Raw genomic sequence first — 20,891 nt, 5'->3', positions numbered from 1 at the left:
TCGGAGAACTCTTCAATCTCTCTGGTCACGCGATTACAGACATGAAAGTTGCGATATTACAACAAAAAAACTTCAAATCCAGACTCCAGCGAGAGACTGTTGAATTGGGAATTCATTTGCAAATTGGATACAATTAACTTAGGCTTGAATAGAGACTGGGAGTGGCTAAGTTATTATGCAAGGTAACCTATTTCCCCTTGTTTTTTCCTACCCCCCCCCCCCCCAGACGTTCTTGTTAAACCCTGGATTTGTGCTGGAAATGGCCCACCTTGATTATCATACACATTGTAAGGAGAGTGGTCACTTTAGATAAGCTATTACCAGCAGGACAGTAGGTTTGGGGGGGGGACCTGGATTTGTGCTGGAAATGGCCCAATTTGATTATCATACACATTGTAAGGAGAGTGATCTCTTTAGATAAGCTATTACCAGTAGGAGAGTGGAGTGGGGGGAGGTATTTTTTCATGCTTTGTGTGTATAAAAAGACCTTCTACACTTTCCACAGTATGCATCCGATGAAGTAAGCTGTAGCTCACGAAAGCTTATGCTCAAATAAATTGGTTAGTCTCTAAGGTGCCACAACTACTCCTTTTCTTTTTATAATACAAATAACTTCCAACTTTTTGTATTATTGTCTTTCTGCTAGAGATAGAAAGCAACACATCAGGTCAGTTCATGGTGTTGCAATATTAATACCAGTATTGGAATTTTTAAATACCAATAGTGCTTATAGGCATTTGGATTTAAAGTGCTGTGGTATTCAGTTTTAATTTTTTTTAAAAATGTTTGTATTAATACAAAATGTTTTACATTTCACTGGAAGTAGAATTGGTTAAAATAATGACACCACCCTGAATTTTAATAGCCACTTAAATGTCTTAGACATCACATCCATTTCAAACCTTACCACTTTTAGTGAGACATATGAGACTTCATTGAAACCTGAAGTATTGGAATTAAAACAAGCAACTTAAAAGTTATGCAAATTTTTTTCACATCAGCAAATCTAAGTAATAGTTGCTTTATGAAGACAAGTGAGCTTTATCCCTACTTTGCAGGCAATAAATATATGTATTCCATCAGCAGTCAGTAAAACACTCACCTTGCGAGTCATTATATTATTTCATATGATGTAGAATGAGAGGCTTATATATTCCATCCAATAATGGGATTTTCTTATTTCAGATTTTGCCTGTGGCCCACACAAAGATACATCCAGATCAGGTATCGTATATTTAATATATTGTTACATGTTTATTCTGTCTCTGTGAGTGTTAGGATGACATTGCAATTTTACTTCCAGGTTCTGTTGTTTTTTTTCCCAGTTAAGACGTTACAAAACCTTAAATAAAACTAAAACCAATAGTTCATTCTCTAATGGGTGAATTATTGAACTGGAGCTGAAGGGACTGAAGTACTAAAGACTTGGTTCATTAGAAAAAAACATGATTGCTTTATAGATTAGTATATTTCAAGGCCAGAAAGAACCATTAGATTATCTAGTGTGGCCTCCTGTATAACACAGGCCATAGAATTTCACTTTATCACCTCTGTATTGAGCCCAGTAACTTGTCTGACTAAAACATCTTCCAGAAAGAAATCCAGTCTTGATTTGAAGACGTTAAGAGATGGAAAATCTGCCTGAATAATGCAAGTTGGAAAATATTTTAGAAGCTATTTATTTTCCCCAACATTATCAATCAGTTTAATGGTTAATGTAATCTGTTATCCACACAAAATTCTATGTTACTCTCACTGTCTAGGGTCACCCACCTTTACCCAGTTCCTAGGGCCCAAGGCGTAACCCTGTTAATTAGGCACCCACCCTTACCCTTCCGTGGGCTCAGGGCATAACCTTGCACTCTGCAGGTTTGCGGGGTCTTTTACCAGTGAAAGAGCCTTACGCAGTAATATCCTACTAAACCTCTATTTATTAACATTCCCAAAACAGAATGCACATGCTAAACATACAATGATCACCACTCCCAATAAGGCAGATGAACTTTTCTTGATGGCCAATCAGGATCAGGTCATCTGGGGGACTCCAGTTTCTGCATGGTATGGTTGGCATGGTGTTGAGGTCTGGCAGCTGATCTTGGGGCTGTGTCCTGGAGTTGGTTCCCAAGAACTTCCTTTTGGACCCCAGTTTATATAGTGAAACTTGAGTCCTGCTTAGCCATGCCTTAGTCAATTGTTTTACTAAAATTTTACTAACCAATCTTAACATATTGTAACAATTCTCTAACCAATTCTACCCCACCACCTTAATTGATTTACACCTAGCAAAATTAATTATGTAACAGAAACAATCAAAGAATCAGACAGAGATCATGCAGACAAAGAATAGAGAAGTGGGGACCATAAAGACAAAACAATAAGGAAATGAGGTTTTTACAACCACAACTATTGGTAAGCGATTGCTTTGCCAGACAGCATGCTATCAGACTACGTTTTCTTTAACCACCTTAAGATCCGTTTCTTTATCTGATGATGGTGGGTACTGTTAGGACAGGGTCGCCTTCTTAATAGTCCAATATTACATTGTTTTAATGTAGTTTAGATGGAATGTGAGGATGTGGCTTTTTGCTGCTTAGCTCAAGGCTGCTGCCCTCCTAATATGGCTGCAGACAAAGGCCCTAGGCCTTACAATATGGCTGCAGGAAAAGGCCTTATCCTTACAAATCAAAATAATTTCAAAAGAAATAGGTGAGACTAAAGAAAATACAATACTAAAGTGGTAAATTTAGTTAAATATATACCAAAGACACATGGTTTAAAAAAAAGTAGGAAATCAAAGACATTCAGTATTGGACTATTTAGATAGCACATATGAAGATTCATAGAAATGTCTTTATTTTTATGCTCTTTAGCTGAGCATATAAACTTCCACCTAAGCCACTCTGGATAGCATATTTTTATTCTATAGGTGGAGTTGTATCTCTTTCATACAAACATTTATTTCCAGACACAGTACTTAATACCAGGAGTAGTCCCGCTGAAATCAGAGCATTAAGCCTTAAAATCGAGTAGTAAGTGCTTGGAGGATTGAACCTTAGTATAGTTCAAAATAGGATACCAAATTAGTATTGTCCCTCGTTTTCCCTGTAGAGAGCAGGTAGGGCGGGGTCTCAAACACGCGGCCCGCGGGGGTCGGTCCTGGGGCCAGTTTTGTTCAATATCTTCATAAGTGATCTGGAGGATGGTGTGGATTGCACTCTCAGCAAATTTGCGGATGATACTAAACTGGGAGGAGTGGTAGACACGCTGGAGGGCAGGGATAGGATACAGAGGGACCTAGTCAAATTGGAGGATTGGGCCAAAAGAAATCTGATGAGGTTCAATAAGGATAAGTGCAGGGTCCTGGACTTAGGACGGAAGAACCCAATGCACAGCTACAGACTAGGGACCGAATGGCTAGGCAGCAGTTCTGCGGAAAAGGACCTAGGGGTTACAGTGGACGAGAAGCTGGATATGAGTCAGCAGTGTGCCCTTGTTGCCAAGAAGGTCAATGGCATTTTGCGATGTATAAGTAGGGGCATAGCGAGCAGATCAAGGGACGTGATCGTCCCCCTCTATTTGACATTGGTGAGGCCTCATCTGGAGTACTGTGTCCAGTTTTGGGCCCCACACTACAAGAAGGATGTGGATAAATTGGAGAGAGTGCAGCAAAGGGCAACAAAAATGATTAGGGGTCTGGAACACATGACTTATGAGGAGAGGCTGAGGGAACTGGGATTGTTTAGTCTGCAGAAGAGAAGAATGAGGGGGGGATTTGATAGCTGCTTTCAACTACCTGAGAGGTGATTCCAGAGAGGATGGTTCTAGACTATTCTCAGTGGTGGAAGAGGACAGGACAAGGAGTAATGGTCTCAAGTTGCAGTGGGGGAGGTTTAGGTTGGATATTAGGAAAAACTTTTTCACTAGGAGGGTGGTGAAACACTGGAATGCGTTGCCTAGGGTGGTGGTGGAATCTCCTTCCTTAGAAGTTTTTAAGGTCAGGCTTGACAAAGCCCTGGCTGGGATGATTTAATTGGGGATGGGTCCTGCTTTTGAGCAGGGGGTTGGACTAAATGACCTCCTGAGGTCCCTTCCAACCCTGATATTCTATGATTCTATGATTCTTTCGTGCGGCCCGCCAAGCTTCCCGTGCCCACCCCCGTGCGCCCATCTGCCTACCCCGTGGCGCTGCGTGCCCGCACCACTCCCTAAAGCAGCCAGAACCATGCCTCTGCGCCCCCCCCGGGGGGGGACAGAGGGCTCCGTGCATTACTCTCGCTTCCAGGCACCGCCCCCCACAGCTCTCGTTGGCTGGGAACGGGGAACTGCGGCCAATGGGAGCTTCGGGGGAGGTACCTGGAGGAGCAGCAAGAGCAGCACACAGAGCCGTGTGCCCCCCATCCCCAGGGACATGGTTCCGGCCGCTTCCTGGAGCGGAGTAGGGTGGCGTGGGGTCAGGGACCAGGGCAGGCAGGCAGTGAGCCTGCCCTGGTCCTGGTGCGCGCCACTGCCACCCCAGAGCCGCTCTAGGTAAGCGGCACCAGGCCGGAGCCTGCACCCCGCCCCCGCTGCACCCCACAACCTTCCTGCACCCCAACCCCCTGCCCAGAGCCCCCTGCCACACCCTGCACCTCAACCCCCTGCTGCACCCCTCCTGCACCCCACACCCCAACTCCCTGCCCTGAGCCTCCTGCCGCACCCTGCACCCCAACCCCCTGCCGCACCCTTCACCCCTCCTGCACAACACACCCCAACTCCCTGCCCTGAGCCCCCTGCCGCACCCTGCACACCTGACTACACTCCCTGCCCTGAGCCCCCTGCTGCACCCTGCACCCCGACCCCCTGCCGCACCCTTCACCCCTCCTGCACCCCACACCCCAACTCCCTGCCCTGAGCCCCTACCACACCCCGCATCCCTCCTGCACCCCCTGGGGGCAGGGTTGGGGTGGGGACTTCGGGGAAGGGGTTGGAATGGGGGCAGGGAAAGGGTGGGAAGAGGCAGGGCAGGGGCAGGGCCTCATTGAAGGGGTGGATTGGAGGCGGGGCCAGGGGCAGCAAGGTTGGGGTGTCAGTGATGCGGCCCTCTGGCCAATGCACTAGTCCTCATGTGGCCCTCATGGTCATTTGAGTTTGAGACCCCTAAGGTAGGGAGTATTGCCCATGATTATAGTGTAAAAAGCTTTCCCTAGTGGAATTAATTCTCAGGTACCCTCCATTGGGCTAGAATAGGAGGATTTGTATTTCAAAAGGAGTGCTCTTCCATGTTTTGCTAATGGAGACATCTGTAAAAAATAACCACTTATCCTTTAAATACGTGTATAACTTCACTTGTGATTAGTCCCATTAATATCAGTGTGACCAGTCGCATGAGCAGAGTTATGTATCTGCATGAGTGTTGGTGGGATAAGGTGCTCAGTATGAAAAGCATATTAATTGTAGAATATCTAAGGACTGCAGCTGGCAAATAGTCTTGGCACACATCCTTTTGTAATACTTTTGAGATGGAATAATTTCTATCCAGTAGGCTTATACTTTTCACCATACTATACCTTTTTATGTAAATATCTCCAATGTTGGTTGTACAGAATTTGCAGTTAACGTCCCCCTTTTGTACAAATCTGTTTTTGGGATAAAACAAATTATGACAGCAAAACAAAGTTGATCTTAACATTTATTAAATGATATCTTGAGTTAGATCTTTCTTTAGCCTGCAATTAGATCAGTGCAAGCAGACCCTTGTGTCTGCACGGAGCTTTAATCCAAGAAACAGGTTCTCTGAAGTAAGATAATGCAAGTAGATTGATACCTAACCATTGGATGCCTAGTCAGAAAAAAACTTAAGGCTAAATGTAAATAATTATTGATATTATTTGATTCTGTACCTGTTCAGCTCAGTGGGAGGGTTGCCATTGAATTCAGCATGCTGAGTCAGGATTAGACCCATAATTACAAATAGGACAGGGCCATTGATGAGAAAGCACATGACAGCGCAACTAATATGTTCAAAGGATATTTTGTTCGCTGGAGGGGTTAGTAAAGTTAGCTATAGAACTCGCCACTTAAAAGAAAGGGAGAGAATACAGGTCTATGTTTATCAAAAGGATGGGTTAAAGACATTAAATTATGTAAGATAATGGGAATGCAAAGTAATAGAATAGGGTAGCTACTAATGCAGAAAAAATGGACTTAATCAATAGACGCAGTTGTCAAAGTGGCTGGAAAAGAAAATACTGCGATTGTAAAGCCTTAAAATTCCCAAGGGAAAAATCTCCTCCCCCCTCCCTCAGGAGGGTATTATCCTTCAAGACAGGAAGAATTTTAAGGCTCCAGGACTGCAGAAGAGTCAGCTGTAGATCAACAGGCCCAAATTCCTCCCCTTCACTGATGTGAATATCAATAAACTATTAAGTCAGCGGAGTTCTGCCAGATTTACAGAATTGTAGCGAAGAGCAATATTTGGCCTTAAGTATAAGTATAAGGAAACCAAGTTTTAGTTTTTTGGGGAAGTAGAGATATAGCTGCTAAATCAGTTCTTGGACTTTGAATACTAGGGTTTAGGTTGTTAATTAACATTTTCTTGGTTTAGAAAATGCTTTGCCCTTACATCAGATGGTTTGGTCTTCTGTTCTCCTGTACAGAGCAGTGAGCAAATGAGGTCTAGCAATTCAGATTGCAAAGACATATTTAGCATTTTATTGTATTTAGATTAGAGAGCTCAAAATTGAACCATAATGAAAACAGACCTTCTGTGCAGTGTCCGCATCCTCAAACTTTTACAGCAAGAACCATATTTTAATAAAGATTGTCTTATGACATTTCCCCTCCCACTCAGCCACATTATATTCCTTAGGCAACTGCAGCAAATTACTTCTATTGAAGATGCATTAAATAATTTAACTGGCAAAATATATGTTAACAGTAGGAAATAAGGTAGAGGAACCAGCAATACATGACCGGCAGGTTCTGGGGTCCACATTTGACAGTTTGGGGGACTCTGGCCTCTTGCATCCCGATCTCATCTTCCTTCACATACTGGAATCAAGTCACTGAAAGCAAACATGTCTGAGGCTTCTGAAGAATGCCTGCTCCAAATTCCAGCTCTGGGAAGTTTTGCATGGGGACGTTTGCTGGTCAAGACCTCTCAGAAATGCAGTGTCATGTCATGCCACGTCACAGTGACCAGAGGCATCATGGTCTAGTGAATCAGATATTAGGCTGGAAGTCAGGAGACCTAGAACCTATTCTCAGTTCTGTTACTGCCTTTGGGCAAGTTACTCCACCTCCATGCATGTCTCCTTTCCTACCCTTTATCTTGTCTATTTAGACCAGGGGTGGGCAAACTTTTTGGCCTGAGGGCCACATCGGGTTTCTGAAATTGTATGGAGGGCCGGTTAGGGGAAGCTGTGCCTCCCCAAACGGCCAGGCGTGGTCTGGCCCCCACCCCGTATCCGACCCTCCCCCCGCTTCTTGCCCCCTGATGCCCCCCCGGGACTCCTGCCCCATCCAACCCCCCCCCCCGTTCTCTGACTGCCCCCCGGGAACCCCTGCCCCATTCTCCCCCAGACCCCCCACCCCTAACTGGCCTTCACCGCCCCATACAACCCCTCCTCTCCTTCCTGACAGCCCCCCGGGACCCCTGCCCCCATTCAACTCCCCTGTTCCCTGCCCTCTGACCACCCCACAAACTCCCCTGCCCTCTATCCAACCCCCTCCCGCCCCCTTACCACACTGCCTGGAGCACCGGTGGCTGGCAGCGCGGCTGCACCAGGACAGGCAGCTGCACCGCACAGCACAGAGCAACGGGTCAGGCCAGGCTCTGCAGCCCCGCCGCCCAGAGCATTGCACCACACAACAGCATGGCTGTGGGAGAGCGGGGACAGCGGGGGAGGGGCCGGGGGTGAGCCTCGCAGGGCAGGACGGTCCCACGGGCCAGAGTTTGCCCACCTCTGATTTAGACTGTAACTCTGCCAGGGACTCTCTCATTATGTCTCCATATAGTGTACTGGCACCATAAGGATTACTGAAATAATGATGGCAGTATGTGAAGTTGAAGGGCCTGCAGTAGTTAAGAAATTGGTGGATGTAAGGCTCAACCCATATCTTTTCACATAATGTCACAGAGGTAATGATGATATAGCAACGAGTAAAGTGACAAGGCGTTGCCATGCAGAGCTTGTGTTCCAAGTTAGACACAAAGTTTATAACAGCAGAGAGATGCTTATCACTATGTATCCATTCTATTAGTTATCTTTCATCATCTTCATCATCATGTTCCTATTGTGCCTCCGGCATTTAGGGTAGCAACGAAGCTCCTCAACTCCTGTCTGTTTCTGGCAAGTCTTTCAATGGTTCCCCAGCTGTGTCCCAGGTTTTTCAGCTCGGCTTCCACAGCTCTTCACCATGTTGTTTTTGGGCAGCCTTATTTTTGCTTGCCTTCAGATGTCCATCTTATTGCTACTATGGTGACGGAATCAGTTTCCATCCGAAGCACATGATCGATCCATCTCCAACGCCTCCTGGCAATGAGGGTGCGCAGATCCTCTTGGCTGCACTGTATCAATAGATCTTGGTTTGAGATTATTCTGGGCCAAAAGATACGGAGGTATTTTTCTGAGGCAGGTTGTATGGAATGAAGACAGTTTGGACATGTCATACTTTCTCATTCCCCAGCATTCTGCACTATAAAGTAGTGTTGAAAGAACGCAGCTCTGATAAATGTTGAGTTTGGTTTTGGTGTTGTATTTTGATGATTTCCAGACAGTTATCTTTCAGGATTTTTTAAAAAGCTAATCCTATAAATTAAGATATGGTAGCAATGTCCCGAATGACAGTTTAGATGTCAGTAAAACAAGCCATTTCTGTAGCTCTTAACAGTTTTACTGCACTCAGAAACTGTAATCTAAGTAATTCCCAAAACCCTAATGATATCTTCCATTCAGCTAACAAATATCTGTTTCATTAAATCAGTGTAGGGTCATCCTAGCACAGGTATACCAGGCTCTTGTATAGCACTTTTCACCAGTAGAACTCAAAGTGCTTTATCAAAATAATTATCATTGTCCTTTCATAGATGTGGAAATGGAGGCACAGAGAGGTGTAGTAATTTACAAAGGATACACAATAGGCCAGCTTGATTAATAGTTACGCTTCTTTAACTGTGAACACAAGTGATTGTCTTACCCCTTAAAAGTGAGCAGTACCAATACCCTCCACGTTTGTTTAGCAATGGTTCCTATTTTTATTTGGCAAACCACAACCTGGCACATCTTATGCAGTCATCTAGGTAATTGGAGCAGATATTCCAGAAGGCTTACAAGTGTCTGATAAGCACACTACTCTGTTTTGTGGTACTGTATGGATGATAAATCAGAAAATGGAAATGGTTGAAGAAATCTATATTTTAGCAGGCAAGACGTTCTCAAAATTTATTCTGCACTGTGTAAGTTATGACTTGTTTACAGATATTGCTGGCAATTTTAGAATGTAACATTCCTCATGTCTGTATGTTGCAATGATGTGCTTTTTCTATTAATAACACTATATTTTATTTCAGAAATTAGGTGAAAGTATTCAACAGCTTCTACTAATGAAAATTGCAGTCTACCTGATGACTTTTTTAATAGTAACAGTGGCTTGGGCAGCACATATAAGGTATGAAAAGGGGGAACATTTTTTTGTCTAATTCCTTCTAGGCAGTTAAAGCAAGATTAGTTTAGTGGAAGTGAGTGACCAGAGATGCTATGTCACGTTTTTCTGGAAATTTGCCCTGAGTCCTGATAGAATGTTTTGATTATAGCCAAAGAGGATTAAAGTATTTGATATTAAGCCATCTTTTTGTAATGTTTTTTAAAGCTACAGAAAACATACGATAAGAGATGTTTGGGAAATTTCTTTTAGATAATATTGGCAGAAGGTACAAAAATTCATTGTACAATATCACCAACAGGTCTGACCCACCATAGTAGCAGCAAAGTAAAGGAAAATAAATACTGTATCTTTAAAGTCAAGCTATTTTAGATTTGTAGACTGTAAAATATACGTTGTTCCATTAAGAATATAATTTCTAACATATATAGTTAGAGGAATTCAAACAGCAGAATTGGTCTAGAGCTTACGTTTGTCCTTTCCAATGCATACAACATCACTTCTCTCCCCAACAGCATTTTCTTTAAAACTGAGTGAGAAACTGGAGAATCTGCATTTTATAGGGGGTACAGACTGTGCCCCTTCCCAGCATGCTTTGTTAAAAGGAAATTGACAAGGAAGACTTTCCCCTGTCCTCTCTTTCTTTTCCCTTCCACCCCAACCATCTGAGCTTCTTTTCTAATTGAGATCAGGTTAGCTGGAATTTATTTCTTAATTTGTCTAAACAAAACCAGTTTGCTTTGATTTGGCACTGCTCAAGATAAAGAAGAACCATAACCCACTCTTTTTTTTTTTTCTTCAAGTCTCGGACAGGTTGGGAGGGGAATATAACTACATTTTGTCCTATTTTTCCCTGAGACTTTTTCCTAATTTCTCACTGATGTACTGTAAATATGTACAGTAACTAAAAAGCAGTGAGAATAACTTGATTCAACTGCTTGTTTTTCTAGTGATATTAGCTTAGTGAAATAACTGCATTTATCTTACTTGAGGCTTTGATACGATCATAAATGGCACTTTTTGAATGCATATGAAAAGTAAAATTTATTACTAAACCTCTTTAAATTATCTTTTAGGAGGGCTACAAAATGAATAATATGTGGGTAAAGAAAACATGGGTTGTATAAATATCTAATTTCTCAAATTGTGAGATGCTAAAATCTTCCCTTTCAAATAGAGAAACTTAACAAGATTTGATTTCCTATGGCTCATCTGTAATACTTTGCCTATAAAATCACTACTACAGAATGCTTTGTTGGGCATTTTTTCCAATGCCATATCTTTATTTAAACCAGCCATTTCAATCTAGTCATGACGAATATATGTAAATTCGTGGGAAAAAAATTTAAAAGAGAAAATAGTTAAGGAGATAGAGGTAGATGGTAATTGGGATAAAATATAAAATAGTTTTACAAAAGGTAGATCGTGCCAGACCAACCTGATCTCTTTTTTTGAGAAGATAACTGATTTTTTAGACAAAGGAAATGCAGTAGATCTAATCTTCCTGATTTCAATAAATCATTTGATAGTATTCCACAGGAGAAATTATTAGTTAAATTGGAGAATATGGGATTAATACAAGAATTGAAAGGTGGATGAGGTGCTGCTTAAAGGGGAGACTGCAGTGGGTAGTACTGAAAGGTAAGCTGTCACACTGGAGGGAGGTTACTAGTGGAGTTCCTCAGGGATCGGTATTGGAACTAGTCTTATTTAACATTTTTATTACTGACCTTGGCACATAAAGTGGGATTGTGCTAATAAAATTTGTGAATTACATAAAGTTGGGAGGTATTGCCCACACGGAGGAGGACCTGAATATTCTACAAGATGATTTGGATGACCTTGAAAACTGAAGTAATAGAAATGGGATGAAATTGTATAATTTAAAGGGCAAGGTCATGCTCTTAGAGACTAACAACAAGAATTTTTGCTATAAGCTGGAAACTTACCAGTTGGAAACAACAGAGGAGGAGAAAGACCTGGGTGTATTGGTTGATCACAGGATGACTCTGAGCTGCCACTGTGATGCAGCTGTGAAAAAGGATTATACAGTCCTAGGACACTTCAGACGAGGTATTTCCAGTAGAGACAGAGAGGTGTTAGTACCATTATACCAGGCACTGGTGAGACCTCACCTGGAATGCTTTGGGCAATTCTGGTCTCTCATGTTTAAGAAACATGAATTCAAACTGGAACAGGTGCAGAGAAGGGCTACTAGGATGAACAGAGAACCTACCTTACAGGAGGAGACTTAAGGGGCTTAGCTTGTTTAGCCTAACCAAACAAAGGCTGACAGAAGATATAATTGCTCTCTATAAATACATCAGAGAGGGAGAGGAGTTATTTAAGTTAAGGGCCAATGCTGGCACAAGAACAAAGTTCTGCAACAGCTTCCCAAGGGGAACAGTGGGGGCAAAAAACCTAACTGGTTTCAACACTGAGTTTTATGGAGGGGATGGTATAGTATGATGAGATTGCCTACTGCAGCATGTGGCCCATCTGGTAGTAGCAAAATTCCCCAACAGACTGAGATGGGACACAAGATGAGGAGGGCTCTGAGTTACTGCAGTGAATTCTTTCCCAGGTGTCTGGCTGATGGGTCTCGCCCACACACTCAGGGTCTAACTGATCGCTGTATTTGGGGTCCAGAAGGAATTTTCCCCCAGGTCAGACTTGTAGAGACCTTGATTTTTTTTTTTTTTTTTTTTTGCCTTTCTCTGCAGCATGGGGTATGGGTCACCTGCTGACATGACCTAGAGTAAATGGTGGATTCTCTGACACTGGAAGTCTTTAAATCATCATTTGAGGACTTCAGTAGCTCAGCTAGAGGTTAGGGGTCTGTTACAGGAGTGGGGCTGTAGGCTGCAATGAGCAGGAGGTCAGATTAGATGACCATGATGGTCCATTCTGGCCTTTAAGTCTGAGTAATGTTTTCTTTAACTCTTTTCTCTGGGTATTGAATTAATGGCTGCCTTGACTGAATGTTTTAAACAGATGAACATAGTCTTAAGCTTGAGCTTCGGCAGTAGTTTGTTCTACATGCAGAGAGGAAGGGAAGGAAAGACAAAGGGGGAGGGAGGAAAGGAGATTGAAGGAGAAACGCTCCCCTAGTTTGGAGGAGCACTGGCAGTGGCTGCTCAGGAGAAGGAAATGAACTTGGGAGTCCTGTCTGCTAGCCCAGAAGAGCATTGGCAGAGATTGTAGGTGGGGGAGAAATAGCACATCCCTTTGAGCTGTATGCTTAGTTTTCCTTGTGCTCATGCACTTTTGAGGGAACGGTACTCATGTCAGTGACCTAGTGTCTTTTTAAGACCCTTATAAGCGAAACATACCTTCCACCTTTGTGTAAACTGTGCTGGCTAAAATGTTTTTTTCAGCATCCACCTTTCACAGCGACCTCAGATTGCGACATAGACTCATAGAATATCAGGGTTGGAAGGGACCCCTGAAGGTCATCTAGTCCAACCCCCTGCTCAAAGCAGGACCAATTCCCAGTTAAATCATCCCAGCCAGGGCTTTGTCAAGCCTGACCTTAAAAACCTCTAAGGAAGGAGATTCTACCACCTCCCTAGGTAACGCATTCCAGTGTTTCACCACCCTCTTAGTGAAAAAGTTTTTCCTAATATCCAATCTAAACCTCCCCCACTGCAACTTGAGACCATTACTCCTCGTTCTGTCATCTGCTACCATTGAGAACAGTCTAGAGCCATCCTCTTTGGAACCCCCTTTCAGGTAGTTGAAAGCAGCTATCAAATCCCCCCTCATTCTTCTCTTCTGCAGGCTAAACAATCCCAGCTCCCTCAGCCTCTCCTCATAACTCATGTGTTTCAGTCCCCTAATCATTTTTGTTGCCCTTCGCTGGACTCTCTCCAATTTATCCACATCCTTCTTGAAGTGTGGGGCCCAAAACTGGACACAGTACTCCAGATGAGGCCTCACCAATGTCAAATAGAGGGGAACGATCACATCCCTCGATCTGCTCGCTATGCCCCTACTTATACATCCCAAAATGCCATTGGCCTTCTTGGCAACAAGGGCACACTGCTGACTCATATCCAGCTTCTCGTCCACTGTCACCCCTAGGTCCTTTTCCGCAGAACTGCTGCCTAGCCATTCGGTCCCTAGTCTGTAGCGGTGCATTGGATTCTTCCATCCTAAGTACAGGACCCTGCACTTATCCTTATTGAACCTCATCAGATTTCTTTTGGCCCAATCCTCCAATTTGTCTAGGTCCCTCTGTATCCTATCCCTCCCCTCCAGCGTATCTACCACTCCTCCCAGTTTAGTATCATCCGCAAATTTGCTGAGAGTGCAATCCACACCATCCTCCAGATCATTTATGAAGATATTGAACAAAACCGGCCCCAGGACCGACCCCTGGGGCACTCCACTTGACACCGGCTGCATGTCTTAGACATGTCTCTGGAGGACCAGTTGCGATATAGCCTTTCTTGCCTCTGGTGTGATAAATTAACTCCTTAAAGTTGTCAAAGGACGTATCTATATTAATGGAGGCCCTGATCCTTGAAAGATTTAAGCAAGCGCATAACTTCACACACATGGGTAGCTACATTGATTGCATTGTGACTATTCCTGTGAATAAAATTAAGCATGTGCATAAATCTTTGCAGTTGTGGAGTCCAAAAAAAGTCTCATTTGAAGTTAAGAAATTTACAGATGCCTTCTTCCTTCCCCTGAGGGGGAGGGATCATTAAATTGCTTTCTGTGGCACTAATGGTTATAGGTAACACCTCTTGGAGCAGACTGCATTAAGACACATAGATGAACATGATTTGTTGGGGAAGAATCAACATTGCTTTTGTAAAGGGAAATCATGCCTCACCAGTCTACTAGAATTCTTTGAGGGGGTTAACAAGCATGTGGACAAGGGTGATCCAGTGGATATAGTGTACTTAGACTTTCAGAAAGTCTTTGACAAGGTCCCTCACCAAAGGCTTACCAAAGTAAGCAGTGATGGTATAAGAGGGAAGGTCCTCTCATGGATCAGTATGGTTAAAAGACAGAAAACAAAGGGAAGGGATAGATGGTCAGGTTTGAGCGTAGAGAGGTAAATAATGGTGTCCCCCAAGTCTCTGTACTGGGACCAGTGCTATTCAATATATTAATAAATGATCTGGAAAAATGGGTGAACAGTGAGGTGGCAAAATTTGTAGCTGATGCAAAACTACTCAAGATAATTAAGTCCAAAGCAGACTGCGAAGAGTTACAAAGGGATCTCACAAAACTGGGTGACTTCGCAACAAAATGGCAGATGAAAGTCAGTGTTGATAAATGCAAAGTCACACACACTGGAAAACACAATCCTGACTGTACATACAAAATGATGGGGTCTAAATTAGCTGTTGCCACTCAAGAAAGATCTTGGAGGCATTGTGGAGAGTTCTCTGAAAACACCCAGTCAGTGTCTAGTGGCAATCAAAAAAACTAACAATATTAGGAACCATTGGGAAAGTAATAAATAATAAGACAGAAAATGTCATAATGCCTCTATATAAATCCATGCTATACCCACAGCTTGAATACTGCCTGCTGTTCTGTCACGCCATCTCAAAAAGGAGATATTGGAAAAGGTGCAGAGAAGAACAACGAAAATGATTAAGTGTATGGAATAGCTTCCATATGAGGAGAGATTAAAAAGACTGGGACCTTACAGTTTGGAAAAGAGATGACTAAGGAGGGGATATGGTAGAGATCTATAAAATCTTGAGGTGACTGACTTCTCTGGGGTGCAACCTGGAACTGAGGTACCGTTGAGCCCTGTCTCACCAGCCTGGGTCCCCGCCCACACTGTGATCCTATGATAAGCTGCAGACTCCTCCCGGTCCTGCACTCGCACAAACATTTAAACAGGCAGGGACATACCCAGCTACAGTTGCATGAATGCCTTTGCCAGGCACTCATGAACCAACAATAGAGAGGCTTCAGCCCCCAGCCTAGGAGCCCAGAGCTGTACCGTCCTGCCCTGATCAGAAGCCTGACCAGTGTAAGTTATTATGCAGTCCGCCCCTCCCTCAATGTGTAGAGACAATGCACCAGCCCCTGTTCCTGAGCAGATTTCCCTTTGTACTTCAAAGAACACACTGTTTTAGGTAAAAAATATAAAACAGATTTATTAACTACAGAAAGATAGATTTTAAGCGACTATAAATAATAGCATACCCAACCTGAAGCAGATACCAGCAACTACACGCCACACCACAGAAACACTAACCCAGGAACCAATCCCTGTAGCAAAACTCTGTCCCCATATCTACTCTAGTGATACCATCAGAGGACCCAACCACATCAGCCACACCATCAGAGGCTCATTCACCTGCACGTCTACTAATGTTATATATGCCATCATGTGCCAGCAATGCCCCTCTGCCACGTACATTGGCCAAACCGGACAGTCCCTGTGTAAAAGAATAAATGGACACAAATCGGACATCAGGAATGGTAACACACAAAAGCCAGTGGGAGAACACTTCAATCTTCTTGGACATTCTGTAGCAGATTTGAAAGTAGCGATACTTGAACAAAAAAAACTTCAGAAACAGACTTCAAAGAGAAACAGCAGAACTAAAATTCATTTGCAAATTTAACACCATTAATTTGGGCTTGAATAGGGACTGGGAGTGGCTGGCTCATTACAGAAGCAGCTTTGCCTCTCCTGGAATTGACACCTCCTCATCTATTGTTGGGAGTGGACTACATCCACCCTGATCAAATTGGCCCTGTCAACACTGATTCTCCACTTGTGAGGTAACTCCCTTCTCTTCATGTGTCAGTATATTTATGTCTGCATCTGTAACTTTCACTCCATGCATCTGAAGAAGTGAGGTTTTTACCCACGAAAGCTTATGCTCAAATAAATATGTTAGTCTTTAAGGTCTTTAAACTAAACTGGGAGGAGTGGTAGATACGCTGGAGGGGAGGGATAGGATACAGAAAGACCTAGACAAATTGGAGGATTGGGCCAAAACAAATCTGATGAGGTCCAATAAGGATAAGTGCAGGGTCCTGCACTTAGGACGGAAGAACCCAATGCACAGCTACAGACTAGGGACCGAATGGCTAGGCAGCAGTTCTGCAGAAAAGGACCTAGGGGTGACAGTGGACGAGAAGCTGGATATGAGTCAGCAGTGTGCCCTTGTTGCCAAGAAGGCCAATGGCATTTTGGGATGTATAAGTAGGGGCATAGCGAGCAGATCGAGGGAAGTGATCGTTCCCCTCTATTCGACATTGGTGAGGCCTCATCTGGAGTACTGTGTCCAGTTTTGGGCCCCACACTTCAAGAAGGATGTGGATAAATTGGAGAGAGTCCAGCGAAGGGCAACAAAAATGATTAGGGGACTGAAACACATGAGTTATGAGGAGAGGCTGAGGGAGCTGGGATTGTTTAGCCTGCAGAAGAGAAGAATGAGGGGGGATTTGATAGCTGCTTTCAACTACCTGAAAGGGGGTTCCAAAGAGGATGGCTCTAGACTGTTCTCAATGGTAGCAGATGACAGAACGAGGAGTAATGGTCTCAAGTTGCAGTGGGGGAGGTTTAGATTGGATATTAGGAAAAACTTTTTCACTAAGAGGGTGGTGAAACACTGGAATGCGTTACCTAGGGAGGTGGTAGAATCTCCTTCCTTAGAGGTTTTTAAGGTCAGGCTTGACAAAGCCCTGGCTGGGATGATTTAACTGGGAATTGGTCCTGCTTTGAGCAGGGGGTTGGACTAGATGACCTTCAGGGGTCCCTTCCAACCCTGATATTCTATGATTCTAGGTGCCACCGGACTCCTTGTTGTTTTTGTAGATCAAAGTTGGTTACCTAAGAAATAAAGAGTATCACAATCTAAGTTCTATACACTAGACAGGATTTGAATCGAGCACTGTGTCACCCTGATCATACAAGCAGTTTGTAGATCTTTCATACACAGGCTGGGATCCCTTCTTTCCTGTCTGGGACCATCCCCTGTTCAGTCTTTGTTCCTCAGGTGCTTCCAAGTGTTGAGTTGTGGGGGGGGTGAGGCCAAGTGATGATGTCGCTTCTCCACTTTATAGCTTCTGCCGTGTGGAGGGAACTTCTTTTTCCCAAGCAAAATCCCCAGCACAGTTTGTGGAAAAGTACAAGCACAAGATGGAGTCCAGTATGAGGGGGACCAGATTGGTGTGCCAGAGGGTTCAGCGGTACCCGAGTTCCAGATTGCACCCCGGAGAAGTCTGTCACACTTGACTGGCATGGAGAAAATGAATAAAGAAGTGTTATTACTCCTTCACATACCACAAGAACCAGGGCTCGCCCTATGAAATTAATAGACAGCAGGTTTAAAACAAAAAGGAAATACTTTCCTCACACAGTGCAGTCAACCTGTGGAACGCATTGTTGGGTGATGTTGTGAAGGCCAAAATTGTAACAGGGTCCAAAAAAGAACTAGATAATTTAATGGTGGATAGGTCCATCAATGGCTGTTCACCAGGATGGTCAGGGATGCAACCCGATGTTCTGAGTGTCCCTAGCCTCTCTTTGCCAGAAGCTGGGATTGGATGACAGGGGTTGGATCACTTGCTGATTACCTGTTCTGTTAATTCCCTCTGAAGCACCTGGCACTGGCCACTGTCAGAAGACGGGATATTGGGCTAGATGGACCCTTGGTCTGACCCAATATAGCCATTCTTATGTTCTTAATAAGTTAAGGAACAGTTTGTGGGAGGACCTAGGTTTAGAGGTTCAGTGATCAGTGTACTTTATAGATTAATAGAGGAATACAATAAAATTAACCCTACAGACATAAAAAAAATTAAAAATATTTAACCAATTTACCTTGCTTTTTTTAATCTAAGTAAAATTCAGCGAGAACCAGACTAATTCCGCCCTCCCCAAAGCCGAATGTAGAGGGGGAATAATCTAAACTGTTTTTCATGCACATTCTGAGATTGATGAATTTAACAAAACCTCATAATCTGGGTCTACTTTGAAAAATGACTCAGATGCTATTCAGAAATCTCAAAGATTTCCAGATGAACCATGCTATATCTGCAAATTTAAACCATTTATTCTAACTGCCACATCTGCAAATTTATTTTGGAATGTATACATCGGTCTGGCTTCGTTCTGGTTCATGCATAACCAGTAAACAAAGTTTCTATTGGGGAAAATTTGCCTGTTTTCACATTTGAGCAACATTGTCATCTGCAGTGGAATTTCACAAGTTTCAATTAGTACAGACTATGACCCTGCACTCAGAGTTTTAGGGCCACTGAAGCACATGAGTAGATCCATTGACTTCATCGGGGTTACTCACATGTTTGCACGATCATGGCCTCGGTGAATAATTCTGCTGATGTGAGAGTCAATAAAGTTCAGCTCACTTTTTCACATCTGGATTGGCTCTGTAGCCATAGTGAAAATGTATTTCAGTGAACAAATTTGATTCAGAATGACATAAGAAACATCTGTAAAGTAAGAAAATGCCCATTTTACATAGTCTCTTTTCTGACCCCAAGTGCCCTTGAAAAATTAGAAAGAGATGATTCACTAGTAACCATCTCTTCAGCAATTAATTTGGATTTCCTTATCTAGCATTTTTATTTTCTTAACAAACAAATGTTTTTATGTTTCAGATAATCAGATGCTTGTTTTTTCAATCAGACAGATATTTATTGCTAGCTGCCAGGGCTGCTTATTATATAAATTGCTGAACACTGGAAATGTGTTTATGATATAATGTTATCAATGCTTGTTTTTACTAAGTAGGTTGGTTCATGGCTTTTTGTCTTGTTTTTGCAGACTGTTTCAGGTGATAGAACTTATAGATGATGTTCTTGCCCTTCTAAATTTGGTGAGTCTCTGTCAATCATAGTTGAACCAGCAAATGTAAGGTTGAAATGTATAAAAGCCGGTAGAGCTACACTTTTTGTTATATTTGTATCCAGATACTGTCAGCAAAGTATATTATATTATATATATATTAAATATATATTATATTTTAATCTGAGTAATTTAAATTGGCCAAATAGGAAAACAGGCAGAATCATACAGCTTAATTTCCCTGCCTACCTGCCTGCCTTAGCCCCACGCCATTCCTGGAAGCGGCTGGCTGCTGGCACGTCTCTGCAGCCCCTGGCAGGGGGGTGAGGTGGCTCCACGCGTTGCCACCACCCCCAGCATCATCCCTGCAGTTCCTGGCCAATGGGAGCTGTGGAGGCAGCGCTAGTGGGCACAGGCAGCGCACAGAGACCCGGTCTCCCCCTACCCCCAGGGGCCGCAGAGACGTGCCAGCAGCCAGCTGCTTCCGGGAGCAATGTGGGGCCAGGGCAGGCAGACAGCCTGCCTGAGCCCTGCTGCACTGCCGACCAGGAGCTGCCTGTGGTAAGCACCTCCCAGCCGGAGCCTGCCCCCCTCACCCCCTCCTGCACCCCAACCCCCTGCACCAGCCCGGAGCCCACTCCTGCACCAAACTGCCTCCCAAAGCCTGCACCCCTCACTTCTGCACCCCAGCCCCTGCACCAGGCTCAGCCAATGCACAACCCATAGTTGAGAATGTTACACTGATTTGTGACAATCCTTGAAGGATTTTGGATCTATAAACCACAAATGACACTAATAAAAAATAAAACTCATGAAATGTCCAGGGGATTCTATGAGATTAAGTGCAGTGTGACCATACGACCCCTGCACCCAAACTTCCTCCCAGAGCTTGCACCCCTCACTCCTGCAGCCCAACCCTCTGCCCCGGGACCCCGTCCCACACTCCGAACCACTTGGCCCCAGCCCAGAGCCTGCACCCCCACCCCAGCCCAGTGAAAGTGAGCAAGGGTAGGGGAGAGCGAGCGATGGAGGGAAGGGGGAATGGAGTGGGCGGAGCCTCAGGAAAGGGGTGGAGTAGATCCTGGGTTGATCTTAAATTCAAAAAGTGATCTTGTGCACAAAAAGATTGGAGACCACTGCTTTATTCTGTTGTTTTAAACCCCTTCGGTTGACAGTCTGCATGTCACAAAATTTGACATTTTAAAATGATTCTGCTTACAACAAACTGACTTTAAATACCATTATGGTATGTTTACACTGGCAGAGTTACAGTGTTGGCAGTTACAGTGCCGCTCAGAGAGCGCTGAAGGGAAACTGCTGTTGTATGTTCACACTGTTAGCTGCCTGTGCAGTAGTGTGTTCACACTTGCAGCGGTATTCGGAGCGGTGCACTCTGGGCATCCCACAGAGCATCTCTTTCTCTTCTGCCGCTAAGACTTGTGGGAAG

The 20,891-nt window shown here is 43.8% G+C and overlaps 1 protein-coding gene across 4 annotated transcripts in view; it reads left to right on the top strand.

Annotated features, from left to right (window-relative positions):
• The window catches only part of TMEM175 (transmembrane protein 175), a 50,446-nt gene that overhangs the window by 5,866 nt on the left and 23,689 nt on the right, over positions 1-20,891 (top strand). For 3 of the 4 annotated variants that reach the window (XM_073345824.2, XM_073345825.2, XM_073345823.2), the window contains exons 2-4: positions 1,186-1,224; positions 9,551-9,648; positions 19,424-19,475. In XM_073345824.2, coding sequence (XP_073201925.1) covers positions 1,186-1,224; positions 9,551-9,648; positions 19,424-19,475 — 189 coding nt within the window. Of the gene's footprint in view, positions 1-1,185; positions 1,225-9,550; positions 9,649-19,423; positions 19,476-20,891 lie in introns of those variants that run through there. The other variant, XM_073345826.2, reaches the window with a different exon arrangement.

This window comes from Lepidochelys kempii, chromosome 5, assembly GCF_965140285.1.
Source record: "Lepidochelys kempii isolate rLepKem1 chromosome 5, rLepKem1.hap1, whole genome shotgun sequence".
Classification (NCBI taxonomy): Eukaryota; Metazoa; Chordata; order Testudines; family Cheloniidae; genus Lepidochelys; species Lepidochelys kempii.
This window is presented reverse-complemented; position numbering and strand designations above follow the sequence as displayed.